Source organism: Solanum lycopersicum, chromosome 6 (genome assembly GCF_036512215.1).
Source record: "Solanum lycopersicum chromosome 6, SLM_r2.1".
Classification (NCBI taxonomy): domain Eukaryota; kingdom Viridiplantae; phylum Streptophyta; class Magnoliopsida; order Solanales; family Solanaceae; genus Solanum; species Solanum lycopersicum.
Genome location: NC_090805.1, coordinates 49274587 through 49301292, shown reverse-complemented (window position 1 = coordinate 49301292; position 26706 = coordinate 49274587). Strand labels below are relative to the sequence as shown.

General features: G+C 32.3%; 3 protein-coding genes across 8 annotated transcripts; 2 read left to right on the top strand and 1 right to left on the bottom strand.

The window, feature by feature from the left end:
- Positions 1–213: 213 nt before the first annotated feature.
- On the bottom strand, positions 214–9440 carry LOC101258760 (V-type proton ATPase subunit a1-like). Of its 3 annotated transcripts, none has more exons than XR_011221527.1 (18): positions 8935–9440; positions 8173–8217; positions 7724–7846; positions 7483–7590; positions 6876–6989; positions 6597–6770; positions 5822–5959; positions 5281–5388; positions 5002–5109; positions 4779–4927; positions 4015–4168; positions 3751–3911; positions 3346–3552; positions 3082–3265; positions 2320–2648; positions 1211–1404; positions 1064–1123; positions 214–881 (listed from the first exon to the last, which is right to left on the bottom strand). XR_011221527.1 is itself a non-coding variant. In XM_004241214.5 (18 exons), exons 1-18 carry the CDS (start codon positions 9073–9075, stop codon positions 677–679), a joined length of 2457 nt encoding a protein of 818 aa, XP_004241262.2. In that variant the 5' UTR covers positions 9076–9440; the 3' UTR covers positions 214–676. The 3 variants fall into 3 exon arrangements, 2 of the variants coding, with proteins under 2 accessions (XP_004241262.2, XP_069154936.1); XM_004241214.5 differs by having other exon boundaries at positions 2565–2648; XM_069298835.1 differs by having other exon boundaries at positions 2565–2648; positions 6597–6792; positions 8935–9322.
- Positions 9441–9913: 473 nt separating this feature from the next.
- Positions 9914–16937, top strand: LOC101259053 (uncharacterized). 4 transcript variants are annotated; one of them, XM_010324096.3, is made up of 9 exons: positions 9914–10196; positions 11897–12057; positions 12149–12198; positions 12301–12370; positions 12456–12561; positions 13783–13849; positions 14183–14258; positions 14969–15267; positions 16572–16937. In XM_010324096.3, exons 2-9 carry the CDS (start codon positions 11898–11900, stop codon positions 16584–16586), a joined length of 843 nt encoding a protein of 280 aa, XP_010322398.1. In that variant the 5' UTR covers positions 9914–10196; position 11897; the 3' UTR covers positions 16587–16937. The 4 variants fall into 4 exon arrangements, with proteins under 4 accessions (XP_010322398.1, XP_004241263.1, XP_025887487.1 ...); XM_004241215.4 differs by lacking the exon at positions 16572–16937 and adding an exon at positions 15980–16263; XM_026031702.2 differs by lacking the exon at positions 16572–16937 and adding an exon at positions 15934–16061.
- A 5359-nt stretch (positions 16938–22296) lies between these two features.
- LOC101259641 (dof zinc finger protein DOF2.1) lies at positions 22297–24641 on the top strand. Its single transcript, XM_004241217.5, has 2 exons — positions 22297–22735; positions 23425–24641. The coding sequence occupies exons 1-2, from the start codon at positions 22700–22702 to the stop codon at positions 24298–24300; spliced, it is 912 nt and encodes a 303-aa protein (XP_004241265.1). The 5' UTR covers positions 22297–22699; the 3' UTR covers positions 24301–24641.
- The last annotated feature ends 2065 nt before the right edge of the window (positions 24642–26706 follow it).

Here is a 26706-nt window from a genome sequence, read left to right as displayed (position 1 = left end):
ATTTGGAAAAACCCTTTTATGGCCCTAGTCTTACTCCCTTAATCAACTATTGGACCATTTGCAGGTTTTGAAGTTTCAATGTAGAATGACAGTCTTACGCAATGGATGCCATTGGCATGTGCTCGTCTAGTTTGTTTATCTGTTTCACACATTTGATATTCACTCGGGAACATTCTTTCTTTCCCAAGCATAAACACCGTAAGTGAGACTGGATTTATTGTTACAAAACAGGAAGGGAAACTTCCCACATCAAAATGAATGAATACAACTTGGAGGTATAGTTTAAGAATCAGCAAGTTTTCCTCCACAAAAAGATGTGAAACTCAGAAGATGCAGGTGGTATAAGAGATTACAAATTATACTGACTGTTTCAGTTTGGTAGAATGGGATGAGGATATAAGAAATGGGAAAAATTTACACATCTTTTCCTCAACAGCTAACTACGACCCTCAGGGGTCCTTTTCATACTGCTATTCCAAAAGATTATGTGCTGCAACTTTACAATTCTATCCTACATAATCCAGCTGCTGTCATCCAAATTAAGTGTGTAAAATGTACCAGGTCAGTCAAAATTGGGTCCTTCCGAAATTCTTGTCAGGCTTCTTCTCCAGATGGGAAACTCTTCTTTTCCACGGAATTCCCCCAAAGAAAAAAATAAAGAAAGAAAGGTTGTGTACTAATCGTCATCATCTGCTAATAAGGCAAAGGAGAACGGCATGAACTTATAACCATCCCCATGATAAAACTTGTTTTGGAATTCCACCCAGTGAAGACGCAATGCATGAAGGAATGCACTAAGAGTCTCCATCATGAGTAGTATAAACGCAGTCGCGAAGGCAAAAACTGCCAGCCCCACTAGTCGTATGATGATGTTTTCATACCTGAACTTAGAATGATAATACTCGGATAAATTCAACATGAATACCAAGAGTAAATATTCTACATCAAATCATAGCTATATTTAGGTTTTTCCTTTAAAAGGAAAAAGACAGCTATAAACTGGAGAAACTTGAACAGCCAGTGAGAAGAAAATGAAATAGCTAAATGTCACGTGAAAACTTACCCCCAAGCAAGGAGGAGAACTTTCTCATAGAACACAGTAGATAATTCAGAGTGAGCCAAACTGCACCAACATAAGAATACAGCAAATTTTTCAAGAAATATACAAAATTCGAGTTGATTACAAAAAATAAGTAATCGATGGATTTACCTCAAAGCCCAAAGCCGAAGGTACGATGCAGTGTTAGAAACAGCACCAAGTACAAATTCAATAGAGTGTATCATTTGGTGCACAAAAACCTCACTAAAATTAAACTCCTCGGCACGCTCTCTGGCAGAATCTGGTTGATCATCAATACCCATCTCAGAGGTTCCAAGTATTCCATATGTCCGACCTTGAAATCTCTGAGAATCATCAAAGGTGCAAGAGAAATCAAACCTTCAAGATATTAAGTCATTTTGATAGGCAGTACATGAAATTGTGTGAAAATAAATACAAAAGTAAATAAGGCTCTCCTTCCTCACCTCAGATCCTGTCAATATATAAAACCATATTTGCTAATTCGAGTGACATCAAAGGACGCCTAAACAACATCAATACAGAACAGATGACAACCATTTGAGGTACATAATGAAATTCCTGTTCATTTTAGGTGGGATCTCGACTGAATAAGAACTTTGTTGCATTCTCATATTTGGTTAAAACAGAGAAAATAAAAGCAAAAATGGAAAGTCTGACTAGAACAGATCTGCTAGAGTGAGAACAGGGAAGGAGGATGCGAAAAGGTACACAAGAAATGGGTTTTCTGAAAACAAGCAAAGGTATCCCAACTTTTCTCAAAATTTTCGAACAAAGGAAGAGCAATAAACATTTGGAATATGGATTACAATCTCAGATAGTCACCTAAGTGTGCACAAGTAGCTCTAATAGTGTAATCACCCTATCTACACAGCTTATTCCATACTGAAATTTCCCATGAAGTAGCTTCATCTTAGGATATGAGAGCTCAATGACACAAAAGAAAGCCAAATATCTCTTGGCAGATAATATACTTAACAACTGAAAGCATTAATGCCTCCATTAGTATATCAAACTTATATTTTTGGCTATTCCTTTCTTACCACTATTTTTAGATAAAAACCATACTCTCAAAACTGGTCAGGCTAATTAATTTAACCAGACAATCATGGAAGGGTAAATTTAGAAGTTCATTCTAGCAACATATGAAGAGTAAAGTCACAATCATGGAAGGGTACATTTAGAAGTTCATTCTAGCAACATATCAAGAGTAAAGTCACACTTAAAAAGGAGAAGTATACCTTCAATCAAGTAAGATACTCAATAGTAGCCTACTTGACTTTTACTAGATTTTATGGCCTGCCAACAGGACCCCTCACTCTCCAAAAAAGAAAAAATCAAAATAGAAATTAGAATTTCCTTTTTAAAAGTTTTTCAATTCTATGCCACTAAAATGTCTCCCAAGAGAAAACAAAAGTTATTTCTGGAAAGAGTTCCAGGGTTCACTACTTTCATCTTTTATCTGAATCAGAAAAGAACACAGTACCTCCATGTGAAGTCTCTTCAAAATAAAAGGTTTTGGGAAGAGCATCCATGGAACAGCAATGAGTGCCAAAAGCAGCAATATTACCTGCAACAATAATTGTTAACAGAGGGGTACAAGGACGCAGATATATTCTTAGGCGTTGTTTGGTATCGAATTGTGCGACAGACAATGGAGAAAAAGAAACTTCATTAATGGTTTTGTTTTTCATATTTCTTTGTTTGTTACTTGTTCTTTCTATTATTTGCATATGGCACCTTTAATGCATACATACATATATATTTAACTAATCATTACATGTTATTTATAAAAATTATGCCAAAGGCATTTTTATTAAAAGATTCAGACCCCACTCCAAAAATCCCAAATGTGGGATGCAAGTATTAGAAACCCATTTATAATTAACTAATTGACAATATTTTCTCAGTACTTTTGTGGTAGTACAATTCTACCATATCCCATTTAAGAACCAAACAACCTCTAAGAGCACATGTTCCAGAAATAGAAGGGTACCTCATACCTGAAGCACACTCTGGCCCCAAAACAACCTATTTTCACCAAGAGCCTCAAAAGGACTTAAGAACATATAAATCATAACATGATATAGATCTGCTTGAGAACCAGTGCACCATTTGACAATAACGAGAAGAGAAAGGTATCCAAAGAGGCTGTTGAGAAAGATTATTTGTGGTATAAACTGATACCTGACAACAACCAAACACAGAATAAATGACAACATACAGGCAAACCATGAAAAAAGAGAGAAGAGAAAATGATTACACACTTAATATCAATTGAGCTGCTGAAGAAACGAGCATTGAAATAACTTAAAATAATTCCAAGATTCATCTGGGCCACACCCAACAAAATAGACATCTTCATCTTCAGAGAATTCAAAAAAGGAAGCTCTGAACGGCTGCCTCTCCAGCTTGGATCCACGCCAAATGGATATGGATCCTTGTATTTTATTAAACCAACTGTTTGTGCATCACTGTAATGTACACACAGTAATGTCAAGATACAATATTGTACAATCGTATTATGTAAGAGTATACAACACTTGATACATATGTATACACTTGTACAACTGTATTCGTTGATACACTTGATACAAAGTGAATACGTTATTTCCTCATGAAATTGTAGTTAACTTCTATTAAGAAAATGTAGCATGGTAATTATTGTATACCTGCATGTAGCATCTCGGCATCTGTACGCTGAGTCACCAAATATGTGAAAGGGAACTGAGAAGAATTCATTATATATCAAGCCACAGTAAATTGAAAATATTGACATCAACAGGAGTACATAGCGACCACCAAAGACCATCTCCATGAAGCTGCCAAGTTTCTGCTAGGAAAAAGTTATTTGATTCACTAAAGGAACATAAAATTATATGATTGTTATAATTCATCCCTCCAAAGAAGAATCTTAAATTAATAGGAGTATTAACCTGAGAACTAAGTTTGCTTTCCCTTGCGATAAGAACTAATGCTCCCAAGAGCAAGCAGATTCCATGACCCCAGTCCCCAAACATCACAGCGAAAAGGAAAGGAAATGTAACAATGGTATAAACAGCTGGATTTGCCTCCTGGTATTTGGCAACACTGTCAAGAAAAACAGCACTATAAGTGTTTTCTGTTTGGATCAGCATAAGTGCATAACATATGGATATTCATATTCACATATTCTTCGAGACAAAAATGAAATTTAATTTGTCTGAAAAGCTGAAGCATTGCTAATTTAGGCATCATGTACAACTACAACCAAAAATCATGGCGTGCATTATGTTGAAAAGTAGAATCTTTTCTATTTAGGTTTTATTTTGCCCATAGAAGCTTTAGGCATATGAAAAATATTTTTTAAATAAGTAAAGGTCTTACTGCAAAAATGAGTGAAGCGTAAAATAAAACAGCAAATTCAATAAGTTTTAATGTGCCACCTAATACATCATCAACAAACATGTCTATTTCGAGTCATGACATTAGCATCATCTCCCCTTTACATCTTCATAGGATACAAACTTGAATTATGTTGAAGTAATTTCAGATGGACATGCTGCTTTCAGTAGAATCAGCAAAAATGATGGAATAGAACTAAGGCTGTCAACAAACATGTTATCCCCATGACCTAACTGCGTCAACTAAATCAAGACAAGAACATTATGTCCACATCATTTTCTTCAAATAACGAAATGCTACTGCATGTTTAACTTACCCATACGCATCAACAATTTCTTGAAATGCATTTGTGAATCTGTTTGTCCTAAAGTATGTTGGAGGTGACTCCACGGCATCCATCACATGAAATATGATGCCCACTTGTGAACTGCTATCAAATGTCGCGCGTTGCAAAGCCTCTTGTATCTAAAATTTTCACTAGTGTGCATGTTAAAGCTCCATATATTCAACTGCTACAAGAAAAATTAAAAGAAATTTACCTTGGTCTTTGCAAATATTGGGCACCAGCCCTCACCCACTAGACACTTCTTTGTAACATCGAAATTCAGCATATTTAAAGTGTCATACACAGCTTTTTGTGTTTTAACCTAGAAAATGGAGTTGGAGCAATTAACTCATTTGTCAAAACCACAAGGTGCACTTGCTCCCACCAGACAATAATAAATTACAATAAAAAGAAATAACTCCAACTAATTATATTCATTCTTTTCTGAAACTGAAAGATTATACAATTATTCTATTCACTCTTAGTCTCTTACCATATTTATCCATTTTGTAAGGTGATATCCGATAGAGGTCAAAGCTTTATCTCTATGTCGCAGGCCAGCATCCAGAGTGGTTTCTAATTCAGACAGCCGAGACAACACCTATAATGAAGAATTTTATCTCATTCAGATATCTTACTCTAGAGAATTCAAGAATGAGCAATCACAAACAATGTATGCGATGTACATTACAGTATGTCTAAACAGATTTTGGGGTTGGGACTTATTGAAGTGCAAATGCGGCAAATCATGCTGAGGTGATTGTGGAATAAATGTGAAGGCAATCAGACATAGCACGAGTGCTAGTAGGGAGATAACAGAACATTGGCCCATTCTTGATATATATTATGGCGTTGAATGTCAATCGACACATAAATTGAGGGCAACTAAAACTTAGCTTGGTTGCATTAGGCAGAAATACCATAAAATTATCCATTTCCTACTAACAATTTTTCAACAAATTATGCAAAGATAATTAATACACAAAAAGGTCCAATTGTAATCCTGATGAAACTCCTTTCCATTATAAACATACTTCTTGAGTTATCTGCCTCCTCTTAGTCGTGTCTTCAGGAACAGGATAGCAATTTGCACTGAATGCCTCACAAATTTTCAGTATTTTCGTTCTCGCCTGCTCACCTGAAAAGAATACTACAAAGACTATTTTTTCAACCTGCAGAAGCAAAGTTTATGTTAACTATACAATAACCTTTATAATCGGCTGTTGCCTTTATGCAAGGATCCAACAAACAAATAATAATAACAACAACAGTAATAATGCTATATCCACTTCAATTTGTTTGTCCTGCTTAAATTTTTAGTCCATTTAAAAAAGAACGCCTCTTTCTCTTTTTTTTTTTAGCAACTCTTTAATTCAAACTTTCCACCTATCATGTTTAAGACCATAAGATTGAAGGGCATTTGACATGTCTTTCATTTAAGACACAAAATTTAGCAGTCTTCTTTACTTTCTTAAACTAAGTGTCAAGTCAAAACAAGACAAAAGAAATTGAAAAGGAGGGAGTAAAATTAATAATAGATAAAAGCATATAGATAATTAAAGAAACCACATTGCATTAGACAGAGGGAGTTAGAGTTTTCACATTCCGAATGGGGAGAAATGCTACTACTCTTTCCTTATTTATTCTTGACTCATAAGTAATCTTACGCATTTTAGCATTTTCCTTTATTTAGAACTTCTCTGAGTGAACAAATTCCTTTTGTGCTGACCCATGTTTAGAAAGATGGCAGTGGAAATGTCCAGATAGAAGGGTTCAATCATATTAGAAGTTCTAAAGAAAGAGGATGACCATTTCATTTGACGAAGGATCCAGTATTTCATCATCAGCAACTGCCTGATTGAAAAGCATATTACCCCTTGTAGCACGAAATAGCATTCTTTCAAATTGAAGAACCTTGGACTTGCAGATAATGCCACTAATAAATCTCACTCCAGATTGATTTGACATTTCTGAACGCATCTCCTGAAGATTGAAAATAACTTTGCTGAAAAAGTTTTAAGGAACTTAATCATCATTGAATTAATGATACAAGTACTCAAAAGAAAACACTGTTATTTGTGCACTTACCTGCTCAAGTAATGATGCTGTATCTCCATGGTTATCATTGGAGTATACATTTTCATCCAATTCTATTTCCCGATCAGTTGTATGACTGCTACTTGAAACAAGGAAGCCACTAGCCTGGAGTGATAGTGACCAAAAAATAAGTATCTCTGAAAGAAATGATTACATTTTAAACCAAAAAGAAAATAACTGTGGTCCTTCAGGTAATTGTGATGAAGAGTTGATCTGAGAAGCTTTGAATGTCAGTTTACAAGTTCAAACTTAGAAGAGAAAATGATAGGTAAGCATAAACAACTACAACATAGCTAGTGTAGTCCCACAAAGTGAGGTCTGGGGAGGGTGGGTAGAGCGTACAAAGACCTTACGCTACCTCAAAGGTCAAGAGATTGTTTCCAATAGACCCTCGTGTATGCGACTCCATTATTGATTACAACAACAAAAAATTTCAAAATCTTTGCTCTCTTTAAAGCAGCTTTTTAAGAATTCAAAGTTTCTGACATAAATTAAATGCCTCAAACAACTCAGAATCCACATCGTTAATGCAAAATTCATTCTAACCTTGAATACTTGCAAATTAACAGAATGACTAGAAATCAAGGTAGAAATGTACCTTCTGCAGTACCATCTTAAATTCTAGCAGCTCATTATATGATTGCCGCAATTTCTCACTATTAGCATTCATTTCAATCAACTCATGTTCATGCTCTGCAAGTCGAATCTGAAATTTATAAGAACCAAATTGTCCATATGAGCTTTTGATGAATTGGAAAAGCTACTGAATAAATCCATAATTGAAAAAGAAAAAGGAGGAAACTCATTTATCAGCAAGTAAATTAAAACAAGAAAGAGACCTCTATTTCTTCTAAGTCAGTATCAGGTTGGGAAGCAGGAAGAGGAGGCAGAAATAGACCGGCTTTGTGTATCTGATCTTTGAAATATCGTAGTTTTCTTGCCATCTCCACGCATCTTTTTACCTACAAACGTCACCCAAAATTGTAATTAATAAAAGCAATAACAGATCGATATTACTCATTTCTAGGTCCGATAAAGGTGAGAAAGAGCAATTCTAAGCAGCTCGACATAATTTCACAAAATTATGGACTAAAATTTCAGTAAAAAGAAGTGATCTTCTCTTTAGCAAAGTTCCAGCAGAAGTTAGCAGAGATAGCAGTTTGTCAACAATACAAGCACATTGAAACTTGTCAACAGTTTAGCTGATTATAGTCACAATTCCACTTTAGTAACAAGCATGTAGAATTATGAAGATGAATTTACTGTATCCACAGATATTCGTAGATACCTGGTTTACAAATGTTCTCTGGAAAGGACTCTTTTCGGCATTTAGCTGCACAAAAGAAGGTAACTAATCAGATCATTTGCTGGATAATGAAAATAAAGCAGCTTAGATGGAGATAAAAGTCAGGATAGCTAGATCATAAAAATATAATAATATTTAAAAGTTTGCCACATCCCCTTGAAGATGACAAACTACTTACAAATATCATACAAAATATTGAAAGGGACAACAACATTATAATAATGAAAGACTGCATCTCATCATCAAGAGTGTGGATAGTTCTCTCTGGCCTTACTCCAACCAAAAAAAAAAAAAAACAGCACGGTAATTTGATGCCGTTGAAACCTCACCTCAATTTACACAAATAACACATTGGATTATTAGAACAACTGTATTAGAAGAATGAAATTATTAGCTTCCCCTCAATTTTGATACTCTTTGGCACTTAAAAAGTGATCAAGTAAACCAGTCTGATTCGAATTGATCCTTACTAGATCAATGAATTCATAAACTAACTTCCAAATCCTTCACAACCTAGACTACTAAAACTACAGAATCGTTACTTAGTCAAAAACAACACTTTCCTGTTACATTGCATTCCACATAACCAAAATCACTCTCGAAGACTAAGTATTCGAGTAAAAATCAAGCCAATTAATCACGCACATATACTGAGTGACACCTCAAAATCATAAAACCACAATATCAATCCTGAATCAACAATCAAACTTCAAAACAAAAATTCACAGGTAAAGAGATGAGTACATCACGGAATTGGAGTAGTCCGAGTTGGCCAAGGTAAGTGATGGCACGATGAGCGGACTCAGCAGGAATGATAAGCTGAACGAAAGTCATCTTCTCCGAGCGCATCAGATCCATTAGCGGCATGTTGTCTATGTACTCCATTTTTTCCGTAAGGTAACAATTCACCTAGTAGACAGAGAGAGATCTATATTCAGATCTACTCTCTGAGGAAGGATCACCACGCTCTTCTCTCACACTTCTCGCACTGCAACTGCAAATTTAGTTAAACTGCGCTTTCGTTAACAGTGGGCAAAGGTAACTGCCATGGAAATGAATTCGGTCGACATCTCGCATATTTCGCACTTTTTCCTACTTTACTTTTCATTGGGATAAAGATAAAAAAGAAAACGCATAAAATTCTAGTGCGCGCTGACTTTAAAGTAATTAAAATACACGCTGACTTTTATTATTCATTATGAATGTATCATCTAAAATAATTTGAAAAGGAGTTATAAAATTGCCAAATCGAGTTTATGTTTTTCTAGGAACACCATTATAAAAAGAAAATTAGACTCAAATTTTCTTATTAGGAAAATAATTTTATTTATTAATAGTATATTAGATATTTATAAAGGATCGAAAAAAATGAAATTTAGATAAATCTATTTTTGTCCTATAAAAATAGATTATTATTTTTTGTAAGATTCTCGAATGAAATCACAAAGCACTTTAAAAAAGACACACAAAAGTAATATGAGGTGTAGCAAATAAATAATAGAGTAAGCATAATAATTATAGAGTATATTAAATTATTAATATGACAAATAAAGCACAACAAATATCATACGGCGATGATAATTGAAAAATAAGAAACTACAGAAATAATACTAATATCAACTAATTATCAAACGTACTAAGCAGAAAAACAAATCAATTATATCTATTTTGTATGTTTTTAATTTGTGATCTTCATATCTCCTTATATTATCACGTTCAAAAATTTTGATGTGATAGAACCTCTCGATCTAAAAAAAAAGTTTAGGGATGGACCAAAACTACAATATATCATAAAGAAAATGGACTATTAATGCGTTGTGTGGAGAATAATGATGACTTTGAAGTCTAAATGGAAAGATTGGGGACTATTTTAAGCTTTTTCTCATGATATGTCCCCAAGTCTCACTCCTTATTCTTCTTTTCCGTTTCTTCCTCCGATTCGAGTAAAACCCTCCCTCGCTTCACTCCGCCAGCAACTCTTGCCGTGTCTTCAGCCGCAAATTTATGTAAGTTTCTCGGGTTCCACCAAGTTAGTTTTTACATTTTCTTCAATTTTCTGGAAGAAGTAAAAGTACTGATGGAAAATACTTTCTTCCTTGCAAATATCTAACTTTGTCCCAAAACTTACTGTCTCTGGCCATTTGTATTTTGAAGATTATGTAAAAACCTCTGTATCTGTTAGCAGAGCTAGTGAAATTGAAATATAAAATAAAATAATGTGTGGAGTAGTTCACTCTTGGCTGTAAAATTTCAGTAATTCACTAACTTCAGTACATAATTTGTATAGAGTATTTTCGTGAAATGTGATGCTAAAAGGTGCTCTCCATGTCATCTAGTTATTATCCGAGCTTCCATTCATGGCTTGATTTGTTGTCCAATAGTTCTGTTATGCTGAAATTATGCTTGTGTATTTGCTAAATTTTTCAAACTTTATGTTAAAAACGATTTGCTTCTACCTTGTGCTTTGGGAACTGTCTTCAGAGAACTAATTGGAAACACACAGGAGTATTTCTTATATCAAGCTCTGTTAATTAGGTAGTTAACTATGTGTCATTTCAAACTAGTTAAGGTTGGACATAACAATCTTTATGTAGTTATACTATTTTAAGGAAAGATTCCTCTTTTATCCGGATGTTGATTGGCTAAACATATTAGGCCCCTATTAGACTGCCAAATTGTTACTGGGTGATGTGAGAATGTCCTTACAACTCTGTCTGACGTCTGAACTGATATGTGTGTGCGATCACACCACCTGGAAAAAATATTGTTTATGTTTAACTTATGTAATTGTTTTCATCTGCACATAAGCATGTATTATAAGCTGCATGTATCTCAGCCGAGCAACTCAGAGATGAATCTAGACATGTATCTAAGGTTGGGAACTTGAAAGATTAAGATTCTGAATGAAGAAGACCCAAAGGAATTACTGTGATTACAATGCAAACATAGAATTAGAAAATATTCCATGTTACTGATGTTTAAGGATAAGTTGATTATGTGAATCTCTATCAGGTCAATTATACCGCTTCCGTTACTAATGTTAGATTATCAATTGTTTTCTGTTATGGCAGGATAAAAATCTAATGATTCTTGTCATTGGCCTGAAAAACCTCCTTTATTATTTTGCCATTAATAGTCTGTTAATATCTTCTTATAAGTCAATAAATTTCAGACTTCAAATTTGTCAAGTAGATAACATTATTATTGTGTTACAAAACGGGTGATGGCAGTGCGCCGTGTCCTGTTTAAGTTTTTGAAGGTTAAGTTACAAATTTGATAACTGAAAACAGATAGACCAACAACGACAACAAACCCAGTGTAGTACCACAAAGTGGAAAAGCAAGTAGGCCAATACAAATAATTTTCAACCGAGTTACAGAAGGGACTTTTATATTCTTTAACTTTTTTTCCTTTTGCTTTCTCTATGGGAATGAAGAACAAATCAACTATAAGCAAAGTAAATTTCACAAGGTTGGGTTGAGGTTTTGACAGTACTTCCTCTTTCCCATTTTCTTCATATATTCACCAACCATTTCTGCATGTCTTTCTTGTTTTCTTGTAATTTCGAAATTCAAAACCTTCATTCTCACTGAACAGCAGGATACTAGGGTCATGCTTTTTATTTGAATATGAGATTTTCTTGCATTCCTATGATTGGATAATCCCTGGTTGATAAGGCTATTGCTAAGACATCTGGTTTCTATAGAATGGCTGCTGCCAATGGCTCTAGTGACTTGTATTCAGAGATGGAGGTGGACGCATTTAGACGTCTTTTCCCTTTGCGCTATCATGAGCAGCATCTTCTCAAATCGGTCCGACCTGATGCTCGAAAGCTTGGAAGTGCTAGAGATACAACACTTGCGCTTGGTTTGTCGAATCATATTTTCAACTTATTAGTTGTTATTATATTATCTTTTCTCAGGATTTGTCCAAATATACATGTCTATTATCACTGCAGGTGCCGTGGCCTCTGCTGAGGGATCAGCACTGGCAAAGATTGGCTCCACTGTAAGTGTATCATATGTATCAATTGCTTCTTTAATGTACAGGAGCTTCCATTTTTCACTTGAATTTCTTCTGAGTTGATTGATCATCTTGAATCAATCGCAGACGATGCTGGCCGCCATCAAAATGGAAATCATGACACCAACTGTTGAATGTCCAGATGAGGGATCCATAGGTAAAAGGTCTCTCATCTCTCAGCTCTTATTATCCTATTACCCATATAGTTTCTGCTTATGTATATGATTATATTGTGATTGCAGCTATCGAATTTCACATGCCTCCCATTTGTTCTCCCCTTGTACGGCCTGGTAGGCCTGCAGAGGCAGCATCAGTAATTTCTAAGCAGCTGTCAGACACTATCTTGAGGTAAGTAGTAATAGCTTGCAGGTGCCCAAAACTCGAACTCTAAATATCCTTTTTTTTAGAATAATCTGAATTTGGAGTCTAAGAGCCTGTTTGGATTGGCTTTTGGCTTATTTTTGTTATTTTTGGCTTTAAATAAGTGCTTATAAGCACTTTTTGACTTTACCCAAACACTTCAAAACTGCTTAAAAGTTATTTTGGCTTAAAAGCACCTAAAATAAGTCTATCCAAACGGGCACTACGTATTCGTCATCATCTATTTCATTATGTTAGGTATTTTAATATTGACCATGCCTTTCGGTAATTACTGATTTGGTTCTATAATTTTTTGAGCGTCTGGTAATCTAATACAACAAGTCAACAACAGAAGTTTTTTTATTCAAGTTTCAACTAGACCCACTTATGATCTGCAGCAAACATAATAATCTGATCGGGAAAATCCTCCTGCTTCAAGCATCTTGGCCGTGTTTCTATTCTTCGAAGGGGTTATTACTTATTTTTAACAAAAATGTAGTAGCTAGATCAAGACCTAATTGAAAATGAATTAAATTGTTGATTGTGTCATAAAGACCCTTATGTCTACGCTCAATGTCCGCCGGAGGAATATGTGCATCTAAATCTTTCATACTGTGCCAAACAATATTACCAGACAACTAGAAGCAGCTGCTTCTGGACAAACTTTATGTCACAACTTACAAGGGAGAATATTCTTCTTCTTTCTCCCGTGAGAATAAACTTTGCATGTCCCTTTGGGGACAGCCGATAAAATAATATTTGCATGAATCCTTGTTCTTCCCAGAAATTCTTGGAACTTAATCATCATTCAATCAACCCTCCTTAGACCCCATTTGTGAGATTACACTGGGTATGTTGTTGTTAATCATCATTCGATTAACCATACTTCAGTCTCACACTAGCTGGTGGTCTGCCATATGAATGATCTGTCTCCATTTGCTCTGTTTGGAACTTAATCATATCTGTTAATACTACTCCTACAAAAAGCTTTATACCAAGAAGTATCTCTGGTTGTGGATCAAATCAACTTTTCTCTGTTTTTCTTAAAAAGTAGAAGAAAGAATTACTTCGATTGTTATCTTCATGGCTTTGTTTACCCTTCCTATTTTAGGTCTTTCCTCTTGGCACATCTTCTTGATATTTTTTTTCTTCACTTTCTGTTAAGAATGCCTGTACAATCTCCTTAATAAGCAATTGAAATGTTTGCAGTTCTGGCATGATTGACTTGAAAGAGTTGTGCTTGGTTGGAGGAAAAGCTGCATGGATGGCCTACCTGGTAAGTACTAACGAATGTGAAGATCTTGTTTCTTGCTTTTTCCCCTTGTCTGTAGAAGAAGGAAAAGCTTATTCCTTAATTTTACGTTCATTGAAGAGTTGAGTCTTCAGAATAAGAAACAGTGGAAATTTTTGGCGTATCTAGGTTACCATTTTCAAATATGTCACCCCGTAAGGCCCGTCCCTCAACACGTACATTTGGACTAGTTTTTCACTTATTCATTGTTGGTCTTTGAATCTTCCCCTCTTTTTCTTCATTTTATGCTAATACAAACACTTTTAGACCATAGGCATACTTGTTGATATTAATTCGTACGGCATATGATTAATACAGGACATATACTGTTTGGATGCTGACGGTTCTCTGTTTGACGCTGCATTACTATCTGCAGTTGCTGCCTTTTCGCATTGTAAGTTTGCTATTGCTTGGATTTTCTTGAGTATTCCTGTAGTCATTACTTGTCCCATGAGAGACAACAATATTGTACTTTATATCCTGTCTTATTTTGAGATTGGAAAAGGACAACATGTTAAAACAAAAATTTTGAAAGGTTTTCGATATCAAAGTTGAAAAAGGGTAAGAAAGAAGATGTTTTAGTGATTACAAAAATATTTATTATACCAAACAGGCGACAGTAAAAAGAGGAACAGCTGTCTGCGCAAGCTCATAGAGCAATTAGCAATATGTTCAAGGAGCAAGTGTCTGCAAGAATCTGGCCTGCATATGTCATGTAATAAACCTTAGGGGAAGGCCAGTCTTGAGGAAAATGAAAAGAGAGGGGACGAACTGTTCTTAGTTTAAGCAATAGGTCAAAAGAGCAATCTTCTGCACTTAGTTTTGGTTTGCTAAAAGGAATATCATGCAATAAAATTGTGAAGCCATTACTGAGAAAGAGATGAAGGAATGAAGAAGAGTGCACATATTAGGTGCAGTCATCTGATTTTATTTTAAATTTTCTTAAGGTTGCAACCATCCCTAAAGGTTAATAGTGGGAAGTGTGTTTTCTTCTGAAGTGTTCAAAATTATATGCACTGAGCTCTTTATAGCTGTACGTATCATTCCTGGAAAGTTGATTATTATATGGATGGAATTTTACGTAGGAAATGATTTTTTTTGCAGTGAACATTCCAGTAGTGTCTTTGAATGAAGATGGGCGAATAGTTCTTGTCTCTGAGGACAATAACCAGTTGAAATTGGAGAAGCAGCCTGTCAATACAGAGAAAAGAAAACTAAAATTGAACTCTCCACCATTCTCCTTAACGTGCTTACTTCACAAGAACTACATCCTAGCAGATCCTACAGCAGAGGAAGAATCTATAATGGAAACGGCTGTAACTGTGGTATTGGATTCGTCCTACCAGCTTGTTTCACTTTATAAACCAGGGGGACCAGTTCATGCCCATACATCAGTCATCCAGGTTAGTTTGCATCATAATCCTAATGCTTAACTAAACCGACAAGAAGGTTGATTTTTCTTTTCTTTTCTTTACAAGGCACAAGTGATATTTATCTTAGATAGTAGCTAAAGGAGGTCAGTAGTTATCGGGAAACTTATTTACGGGGACATTAAGATTTCCAATTTGGGCATGTTTTGTAACTGTCTTCCCTCCCCTCTCTATTGAGAAAAGAACCATATAGAAATACCCAGGCGTGCTGTTTTTGGATGCCTAGTTTTGGTTCAGGTTTGTATTAAAAGTTATATGTTATCCAAGTTACCCTTGAGAAACTTAATCGAGATAAATTTCTGTTTAATATGTTTTATATTGCTATGATAATTATAAATAAGATTTTACAATCAGTGTTGTTTTGTAGTTAAACAAATCATAAGAAAACAAAACAAGGAAATTAAAATTTCCCAAACCTGTTTCTAAACTCACTTTTCTTGAGACGAGGATCTTTCGAAACAGCTTCTCTACCCCGAAGGTAGGGGTAAGGTCTGCTTACACCCACCCTTCCCAGGTCCTACTTGTGTGATCTTACTGGGTATGTTGTTGTTTGTATTAAACTAATGCTATTTTCTACTGTCATATTCATTTTTATAGACACATTTGTCAACTTACATTCCATTCCCTACTGATCTGCAGTGGTTCCTACAATACTCCTGTTTTTAGTTCATTAATTTCTCTTCAGGATTGTGTCGCACTGGCAAAACGCAGAGTGAAAGAGCTTCAGAGCGTCTTAAATGAAGCTATTTCTGATATGGAGGTTGAGTGAAGTAGATTTTCCTTGCACCATACTTAATATTCAGCAGACAGCTGGTTTCATCTTTAGGATTAAGTTCCTGAACAGCTGAACTAGTGTACTTTTTCGGGTAAATGCCTTAGAAAGGTAGCTCTGGTAGCCATTGCTTGCAAATACAATTCTGATTAGCCATTGATTCTCAGTGGGAAATGCAGTATTTGTTAGTTCTCTTAGTTGTTTCATTTCTATCATTAGCCGCAAGTGCGAAAGTTATTTCCTGTTGAGTAGTAGTGATGACAAATAGACCGATTAGATCGGATTTGGTTCACCCCTACATTCATAATTTATGTGACCTATTTTTTTTTTTTTAATCAGTTTAAAAAAATGATAAATTTCTATATTAAGTGATAATTTAAATGATTACATTCACAACATTTCATTCAATTTGAATTCTAAATTTGAAGTCTTTTTTAATTTTTTTAACGTACCTCACGTGAAATGGAACGGAGATAATAATATTAGTGTTATTCTTTGCTTGAAGATGGAGAAGTATTAGTGGGGTCCTGTATCCACTAAGGTGCAGGTGATGATGGATGATATGGTTGTTCCTTGAAACTGAAATATTCGTAAGATAGGCATGCCGCGTGTTCATACTCCAAAATTGTCTGCTGGGCCCCTTTTCTCCACCAACTAAAAGCCCACTCATCCATGTTTGTCTCTTTTCCCACCTCTCTTTTTAATTTTTTAGGAAATACTTAATAATATTTATATTTTATCCGTTACTCACACATTCCTCCATTCATTTTTACGTCCACTATATTTAAAAATAATAATATTTTTACTTATAACATATTGTTTCCGTGTTATATACTTTAAATTGATTATTCAATGTTATATCATTTCATGAGACCTATGAGTTATGACTATATATAAATGATTATATTAATTATTATTTCTTAAAAGGCGTGTTATAATTAAAGTAGACGAGTATAAGTAAATCAAGGAATATATATTTTTAGTTTGACGACATCAAGATTCGAAAATTTTCCATTTTAGAAAATACAGTTAGCTGAATCAAACTCGTTTTTGGGATTCATATAGCTAGCTGAATCTAAATCGCTTGAGATTAAATTGTGTTTTGTTGTGGTTGTTATTTCAGATTCATGATAATTAGCTCAATAAATGAATGAGCCGAGTTATTAAAAAAATAGTCAAATAACAAATATTTTGCATTTGACAATTTATTTTGAATATAACAGTTTCAGTTGTAAAATGATAAGTAATCATTATACAAAACAGTTCTAGTTGTAAAATGATAATTAATCATTATATAAAACAATTTTAATTGTAAAATGGTAAAGTCATCCAAAAAAAAAAAAAAATCTAATTCATGTGAGGCCAAAGCTGGACAATTTACTAATCACTAGTTATTAGTCAAACAAATGTCACACAAACGGCTAACAATGGTATTTTTTATTTAAAGTATATAGTAACTTGTTTTACGATGAAGCATAGCATGTGACACAAAATAAAAAAGGTAAGCATACAACCAATTACCTTTAATGATAAATTACCACCTTAACTATTACAGAAATTTATTTACAAAATACATACTATATATATAATATGTTTCATATTTTGCGTTAGTGAATAAGCTAGTCGTTCGAATAGTATATATTTATAAATTTCTCTCAAATTATTTCATTGGACATAAAAAGTCATAGAGACCTAGCTGGACGCTAGATTTGTCTTATAATACAAATGGTTGGTGCAACTTAACTTCCGTGTGAACTAAAATGATTATACTTGTCCTTGTTATGGTTTTTTTTCTTTTTTGGCATATGTGAGATCATATTATTAAATCATACTTGCTTCAGATTAGTATGTTTTACTTTAATGTAATAAAAAATAATTATTTAATTAAGTAATCAATCAATTAAAGTTGATATGATTGTGTAGTTGGAAGGAAGGGGCACTTGTAAAATTTCTTGGGATCTAATTGGCTTTGTCTTTGCCTAATCAATTTCAATCAATATTCTTCTTACCTAAGGTTGGGATAAATGTGAATACTTCGAGTTGAAGGAATTAATCCACCGGAAATTGCTCCTTCCTTCAACTAACTTGACTGCATAAATCACTCAATAAAAACTAATTCACGTTTAATTAAACTAATAGATGTATAACATATATTTAATTTTAAGGGTAAAATATTTTCATGGAAACAAAACTTCGAAGTTATTCACTATCAAATGATGAAATTGTTTTCCTTTTTTAGTTAAATATCTCAGATTTGAATTATGAAGGATATATCAATTATTCCACGAAGACTAATCGAGGATTTTTTTTTACACCCTATTTATGCATGGACTATTAAAGTAATTGAACAGGCCAACAGCTGCATAATCTAGGACCACAGAGTTAAATTAAGCTAGCAGCTCGTAGGACTGATTTATTCCAAGAATTAGTGTGCTTAAGCTTATCTAATTAGTCTAATATTTTAAAAGGTAAAGCAACTCATTTCAGTGTTTTAAAAGATCCGAGACAATCATATGAGACTTGATTTTGTAAGATTAACCCGTTAATTATCTGTACGTCTTAAAGAACGCACATTGCGCATGTTTAAATATTATGTACGACGTACATGCAATATTGATAAGCTTACACCACCAAAGATTATGGTAATTAAAAATTTTAAATTCAAATCCGAATATAGTATCATACTTTGTGGGGGATAATATTTCATTATAATTTATTTTTTTTAGCATTAGTATAAGTTAGTTAGACTCAAAAACACGACTATAATACTCTAAGAAATGTTATGCTTACGTTTAATAAGGCATTTCTGGGAACTGAAAAAGTGAATGGAAACGTTTCCCGATGAGCACGAAGCACAAGGCAAATCTTGTGTATGATTTTCTCATCTCATTAGAACGTTCTCTTCAATCTGAACAAAATTATTTCCTTCATCACTACTTCTACCATTATAAGTAGTGAAAGCCCCAGACGCATGCACATTCTTTTATTCCTTAAATTATTAATTTATTTATTCAATTTTAACGCGACATATATTTTTAAAAATAATTATTATTTTATAATTTTAAAGTAAAAATATATAATTTTGTAATATTAAACATGTCATGTAGATAATAAAAAAAATATTATTGTAGTATTAGTGATAGTAGTACTCGCAAAGCGTAGTTTTATTATAATGCAAAAAGAGAAGTATTGAAAACGCTCATAAATTTTACGTTTATTATTAATTTCATTTTCTAACTATCGACGGTCTTAAAAACACTCATCGATTTGACTAACTCAACTTAAATACATCATCCATCTACTGTATAACATAGTAAGCGATCGCAAATTCTTGTAGAAATATATGACTCTTAATAAGAAATCAAAAGAAGTATTAAAAACATATATACACCACTAAATATGAAGAAAAATAGAGAGCATACTTCCCTTGTATAGCCAAACTACGAATATATTTAAATTTATTGATTAAGTAGAAGAATATTTTTAAGACGGTCGAGAAATAAAACTAATAAAACACCGAATTTCACTTCTTTTTTTTTTATACATGAAGGCTCTGTTTTTTATACATTCCACAACAGTACTCCCCTCTACTTTCACTTTTTTTGAGTCAGTTGGTGTTTTAATTGAATGAAGCCAAAATTTTGACCAGTCAACTAACATGACTGATCCCCATGTCATATTCAATTCTTCATCATCAAACATCCTGTCCCACATGTGCCTACCACTAAAGAGGAATGGTTTAATTCTAAACAAAATAATATTTTTGTTATATTATATCGATGCATCATACGTATTATTGGTTCTAAATTGTGATGATTACAAAAACTTTTAATTTCTTCTTTTTACTTTGTTCACTATATTTAATCATATTTGTTTAGTTTAAAAAATAAAAAATTATTTTTTATTTTGTTTTTATTATTAAACACTGTCGAATATTTGAAACATTTCTCAAAATATCAAATTATATATATTCAAAGTATTATAATATTTTTGTTATTTATTATTTCTTAAGATATGTGTTAAGTTAATACTAGATAACTATGATATGAGAGAAAATTACACCATGTTTTTGAATTATTTTAGCTTCGAGCTAGCATTTTTGTCAAATGCAAATTTGGTTCATGTTTAATTAATTAACAAACAAAATTGATTGCTTTCTCCAAGTCACTTTTATTAATCCAAATATATATGTAGAAATTAATTAGTTATTCTTGATAAAACAGGAATAACTTAGTTAAATAGGGAGTACCTTTTATGATAATGCTATTAAATGATATTATTATTTTGTGCGATAAAGATATACAAGTAGTTTTTTTTCTTAGGGAAAGTGGATTAGTATTTTTAAAAATAGATGCAAAATAATATATACAAAAATTGGGAGGGAGTATGAAAATTTTGAAATGAACAAAGAAGGAGAAAAAAAAATAAAAATTAGTTCATAGGATCCGAAGATAATCAATGAGTGGTAGGATCAATGATTGATTGATAGTTTTTTTTTTCTATGAAATGATTATTCATTGAAAAATGCTGTTACTGACAGATGATGACACCTTAGAATATTATTTCTATGTTCCTCTTCTGTTACTTACAACTAACAAAATTTAAAAATATATTTATTCGGTGTTTACTTTTATTTTTTCACAATATATCATTATCGAGTATTTTGGTTAAGAAGTCATGAGGAAGTTACAATAACAACAATCGCTCATTAGTTTTTTTCTTATGAAAATAATATTTAATGTATTTTTTTTTGTTTCATCATATTTTTTTTTAATTCTAACTTTCTTATATAATATTTTGATATAAATCTTTTAAGTTTAAAAATATAAAATTCAAAATTATTTTATTAATTGGGAAAAAAACAATCTTGAAGAAAAAGAATTGTGTTGTACTCATATGTCAGAAAGTTATGATTTTAGGTGGACAAGTGTTAGATTCTCTATGTTTGTTTTCACATGAGTATATTTCTTCAAGCACAAATTAGCTCACACCTATGTAGCTCTAGTACCACTGTCTCATCACACATGTCAGTTATATAACGTAAACTTTGTGTTTAAACAATCAAGGTGTATACGGATTCGGATGAATTTAATAATTTTTATTTAAATAAGTTTATAATTATATTTGAAAATTTATTAAATATGTATCAATATCTCAAACTAACTAATCTTCAAAATTAGGACTTTCCATGGTGATGAAAACTAATTAAGGTGATAAAGACAAGTGACATACAAGCAATAGTACTTTGGGTTAAGCATGCAAAATAAAGTTGTATACTGATCCAAGTGACCACTTTACCCTCTTTGTATCATCACTTGTCCATTTCAATTATAGCCTTTAACTTATAGCCACTCAACATATATATAGCCACGGCTTCTGTTGTTGTTGGGTCCAAATATATATATATAAATGCACCCAACATCAAAATATTCTTAAGATTATTTTCATTTTTTATTTGAGACCAAAACTTTATATCATTTTTTTTTTGTAGGGATATTGGAGCCAAGATATTTAATTTGTACATGAAAATGAAAATCAAAAGAAATTTTTAATATAAAAACAAAGTGCACCTCAATAATTATGTTTTTTTATTTTAATAAAGTTCAAGTATAACCAAAATGACATGAGCAGGTATAGGACAAGGTGAGCTTACATAATGGGACAAAGAATGAGATCTCTACATCAATCATATGCTCATTTATTTTTTCTTTATTTATATAATTCTTGTAATATATAATTTCTGAGTACAGCTTTTTTAGACATCGTATTTTTTACACATAGGCTTTCTTAGTTAAATTAATTAACATATATTATGATTTTAATTTGCCATTGAATACCCTTTGACCATAGATATGATTTCAGATATTCAAAGATTAATACAAATAAGAAATTTTTTTTTAATCAATTTAGTTCTATCATTTCAACTTTTAACTTTGTAATAGAGAACTTAAATTTTAAAAATAAATTTGAATAAGTAATTCATGAAAAATATACTGAAATTATAGCAAAACACCTAGGTAAATCTAAATACTTTGCTATCGATTTAGATGAACTCATTTCGAAATCCTCAAAATTTTAGTAAATACTTGCACATTTTGTTTATTATGAATTTAGTTACTATTATATTATATATTATGTAACTTATAATTAAAGGAAGTAGATAGGAAATTAGAATGATAGAATTAGGTAACTTGAAGCAAGAAGGGACCCATTGTGGGCATATACAGTTAGATTTTCCACTCTCTGTGTCCTAAATATAACAGACCTAAGCCTTACACGTATTTCCTTATCTTATTTCTCAAAAATTTGCTTTATTTTTCTCTCTCACACACAAAATAAGACATTGTACTTAAGCAACAACACCCCCCACCCCCACCCCCACCTCTACTTTCTCTACATTTATATATATATATATATATATATGTTGAGTTTGAGAAAGAGGCACTCACAAGTTGATCTCTCTTGGCTTTTTCATTTTTTCTACTACTTTTCTTAGCAAAATTCAAATTTCCCTTGTGCTTATTATTCAAGAGATCAATTAAGTACCCAAAAAAAAAATATCAAGCCATCTTGGAGGAGGATTAAGTTTTAATTAAGCTCTAATTTTTGTGTTGTTTCTAGCTGTACTTAGTGATGGATCCCTCTAGTGCACAGCATCAGCATCATCAGGTAAATTAATGAAGTTGTATTAGTAGTAGTAATGATGGTTTAATTTCTTTTGTTGTTATGTCAATTAATTTTCTTGGAGCTCCTTTGATTCAATTTCTTTCTTATGTGTTATTTTTTCATTTTCTATTTCCTTTCTCTGAGATTTTGTTTTTTAAAAAAAATATTCTAACAATCTTGATATGGATGAGTCTTTTACCCCAAAAAAGAGTTTATTCTATGAATTGAAATACCCCCCAAAAAAGACCTACTTTATGTGCTTTACTCCTAAGGAGAGTAGTCTATACTCTTAATATTTTTGCTAATTTTTGTAAATTTCTTTTCTTTCACGACTGTTGCTATAATATAGCCTAAGAACAAATTAAATTAAATGGATGCTACCTGACCTTTACAAATTTAAAGTCACTCATCTCTTTAAGAAAATTATGTTGCTTTTCAAGTTAAAGATTTGATTTTTGAATGTAAAAGTAAGGCATCCATACATCAATTATAACAATAAAGTTGTTTCTTTTCTTCGCTAATTACAACAACATATCCAGTTTAATCTTATAAGTTGAGTCTCGGAGGTAAATAAGATGTTTGGTTATTAAGATACAAGGCATATATATGAAGCAAAAATATATTACTAATAGTCCTTAACAATGTTTTTTTTTGTGTGTGGGTGATATTTATAGTTTAATTGTTTTGTTTAGGAATTGTCTTCTCAAACCCTAGAAAGCATGTTGGTGAGTACAAAGCCACAACAACAAGATCCAAAGAAGCCAAAGCCACCAGAGCAAGCAATAAATTGTCCAAGATGTGACTCTTCCAACACCAAGTTTTGCTACTACAACAACTATAGTCTCTCTCAACCAAGATACTTTTGCAAATCATGTAGAAGATATTGGACCAAAGGAGGAACATTAAGAAATGTTCCAGTAGGAGGAGGCTGTAGGAAGAACAAAAGGTCATCATCATCAAGAAGTAGTAGTATTAGTAGCCAAGATCAACATTCCATTGTCAACACTCCTAATAATCCATTTCCCTATGATTCTAGTGATTTGAGCTTAGCATTTGCTAGGCTCCAAAAACAAGGAAATGGGCAATTGGGGTTTGAGAACCATGGTAATCTTTCAATGATGTGCAATGAAAATCCAAGTGGAATATTTCTTGATGCACTTAGGGGTAATACTGGATTTCTTGAGAATAATAATCCAATGAATGGATTAATTCATCAACAAAATTTGTACTATGGTGTTGGGAATATTATTAATGGGGATATTGGATTACATAATGTGGAAAATGGTGGATTAGGGGTGAATAACAATGATCAAGAAGTGGGATTAATGCATAATTATGATCAAGAAATAAGCAGTGGTGTAACAACATCTACAACAATGACCACAGTTAAACAAGAGATGTGCAACATGGCTAAAGATCAAGGTGATCACAACAGAGTTTTGTGGGGATTTCCATGGCAAATTAATGGAGAAGGAATTAATATGGCTGATTTTGATTCAACTAGAAGAATGTGGAATGGAGTTGGTGGATCTTCTTGGCATGGACTTCTCAATAGCCCTCTCATGTAGATGTTAGTATACTAGCTCTGATTAATTTAAATTCATGTCAAACAGGATCCAGTGATTTATATGAATCACACTGAGTAAGATCCATTTAAAAAACGTTTTTTATTAGGGATTTTTCTATTTTCTGGGTCGAAGTTTGCTAAGCGGAAAAAAAAGAAGAATTTTGTTCTTAGATTAGAGTTGGAAGGTTAACTTAATTATCATGAGTTGTGTAAAAGAGATTTGGTTCACTTGAATCATCTCTCTCTCTCATTTTTTTTTTTTTTTTGTTGAGATGTCTTTTTTAGGTGTCTTCTTTGTGGATTGACAAACTAATTAATGAAAGTTGATTTATTTTTCTTCAATCTATTTGTACTGACAGACATCCAGTGAATATGTAGAATTTTGTTGGTTTATTTAAGGAAAATGACTTTGATTGATAGAATCAGACGGATATATTTCATAGATGACTAACAAAAGTTTGAATTCTTTCGTAATGGTGATTGGTGGGTACTACAATATTATTTTGTACGCACATGATGTTAGATTATTTTATTAATTAAAAAATGTGTAGCCTGTTTTCAAGATATGTTATCATGATTGTTTCTTATTTTTAGGTCGATCTCATCTGATTGATTCTTTATAATCAAAACATTACTATTTGATTAATCCGTTTATTTTTACTTACTTAATATATTTAAAATAGATTGTCATTCTTATTAGTCCATTTTATCATATTAAGATCAAAACAAGTTGTTTCAAATTATTCATCAAGTTTCTACTATTCTAAAGTCTAGTTTTATTTTTATTATTATTATTATCTCTTCTAAGGCCCTTTTACCTTTTTACTTTATTTATGATTTGTAGGGTGGATTAATTAAATAATAATGAGATTTGCTGGATTATTCTCTTCTTTTAAGCAAAAATAATGGAATTTTAATGAAGCATGAGCACCATTCTCGGGGTAGATTTTCATATTTTAGATCTCTCTTGCCTAACCAAATCCACACTCAGATTTCAGCGTGACAAAGATCATAATATATTAATATTGTCGAAATTCTAAAACGACCAAGATTTTGCGGCCAAATTTTATATATAATCGGTCAGGAATTATTTCCTATGTGATATTTATTTATTTGGTGCTTACATCAAATAAATAAATATATTAAAGATGATACGTGTTTATATAAATAATATATTAGGAATGATAGGTGTTTATATTTGTAGGTGAAGTTTGATGAAGAGTTTGATGGTTCTAAATTTTGTTAATAGTTATCAATTACTTTTGTTAAGGGTTTACAAATTAATATACACATATATATTAAGTTAAATTTTTAGTACGTGGTCTACAAAAAAGCTACTGAATTCGTTCGAATCCATGTGCCCCTAACTAGTTTCGCCTCTATTTATATTTACACTTCGATCACCTAATTAATCTTGATTAATTAATATATTTTCTTTCGCTAAACTTAAATTTTTAAATCATGATAAATTTAATTGATTTGCCATAAATAAAATTAAGTATAGTAAATTGACATTATGTAGCGATCTCATTGTGGATCCGGGACCCCAAAATATAGGTCTATTTTTATATATATCACACCAAATTGAATCTTGCAATATCTTTTTTTCTTTTACGTACAATATTTGACGACGTCAATATCCGAAAAATAGTACAAATAAATATAATTCTTATAAATGTCAATTTCCATGTCGATAGCATAATATTCCAGCTGTTGTTGCAGTATTTCTTTTCTTTTTTTCATAATTTCCACGTGCATATATGTAATGATTTTAGAGACGCAAAAAAATTAAAAGGCATTCGTCAAACCTAGGAAAGACAGTCGTATATCGTCTCTTGATAGAATGAATTAATTGAATTCTGACCAAATTCATTGCTTCTAATATTTATTACTCTCAACGTCATATTTCATACGTTATTCATTTTTATAAATAATTGGATCATTTTACAAGATTTATACATAAGTTATCATACTTTATTCATTATATTTTAATAGAATAGTTGATTAATAAATTTGATTTAAGAAAATATTAAATATAACTAAAAAAATAAAATTATATTATTTTTTAATATAAATATAAAGCAAAAAGAATGACAGATAAAATAAGACGGATAAAATGTTTATTAGACAGAGACCGTTCAGCTGCTGATTTATGATGTAGTAGGAAGAAAACATATTCCAGCAAACCACCGTCCAGTTGAATTCTGATCCAAACAATGTTGCAATCTCGAACACTAATAAATTAATTAATTTGGTGAAATGTCATTTCACATCACTCGTTGAATGTGGAGTTTATTCTGGGATGTGGTACACACAAATATATGAGTTAAATAGCTGGTCATTAAAGTCAATAATAATATACTCAATGAAATTTAATAAAATGAAGTTTGATAAAGATGGACTAAGG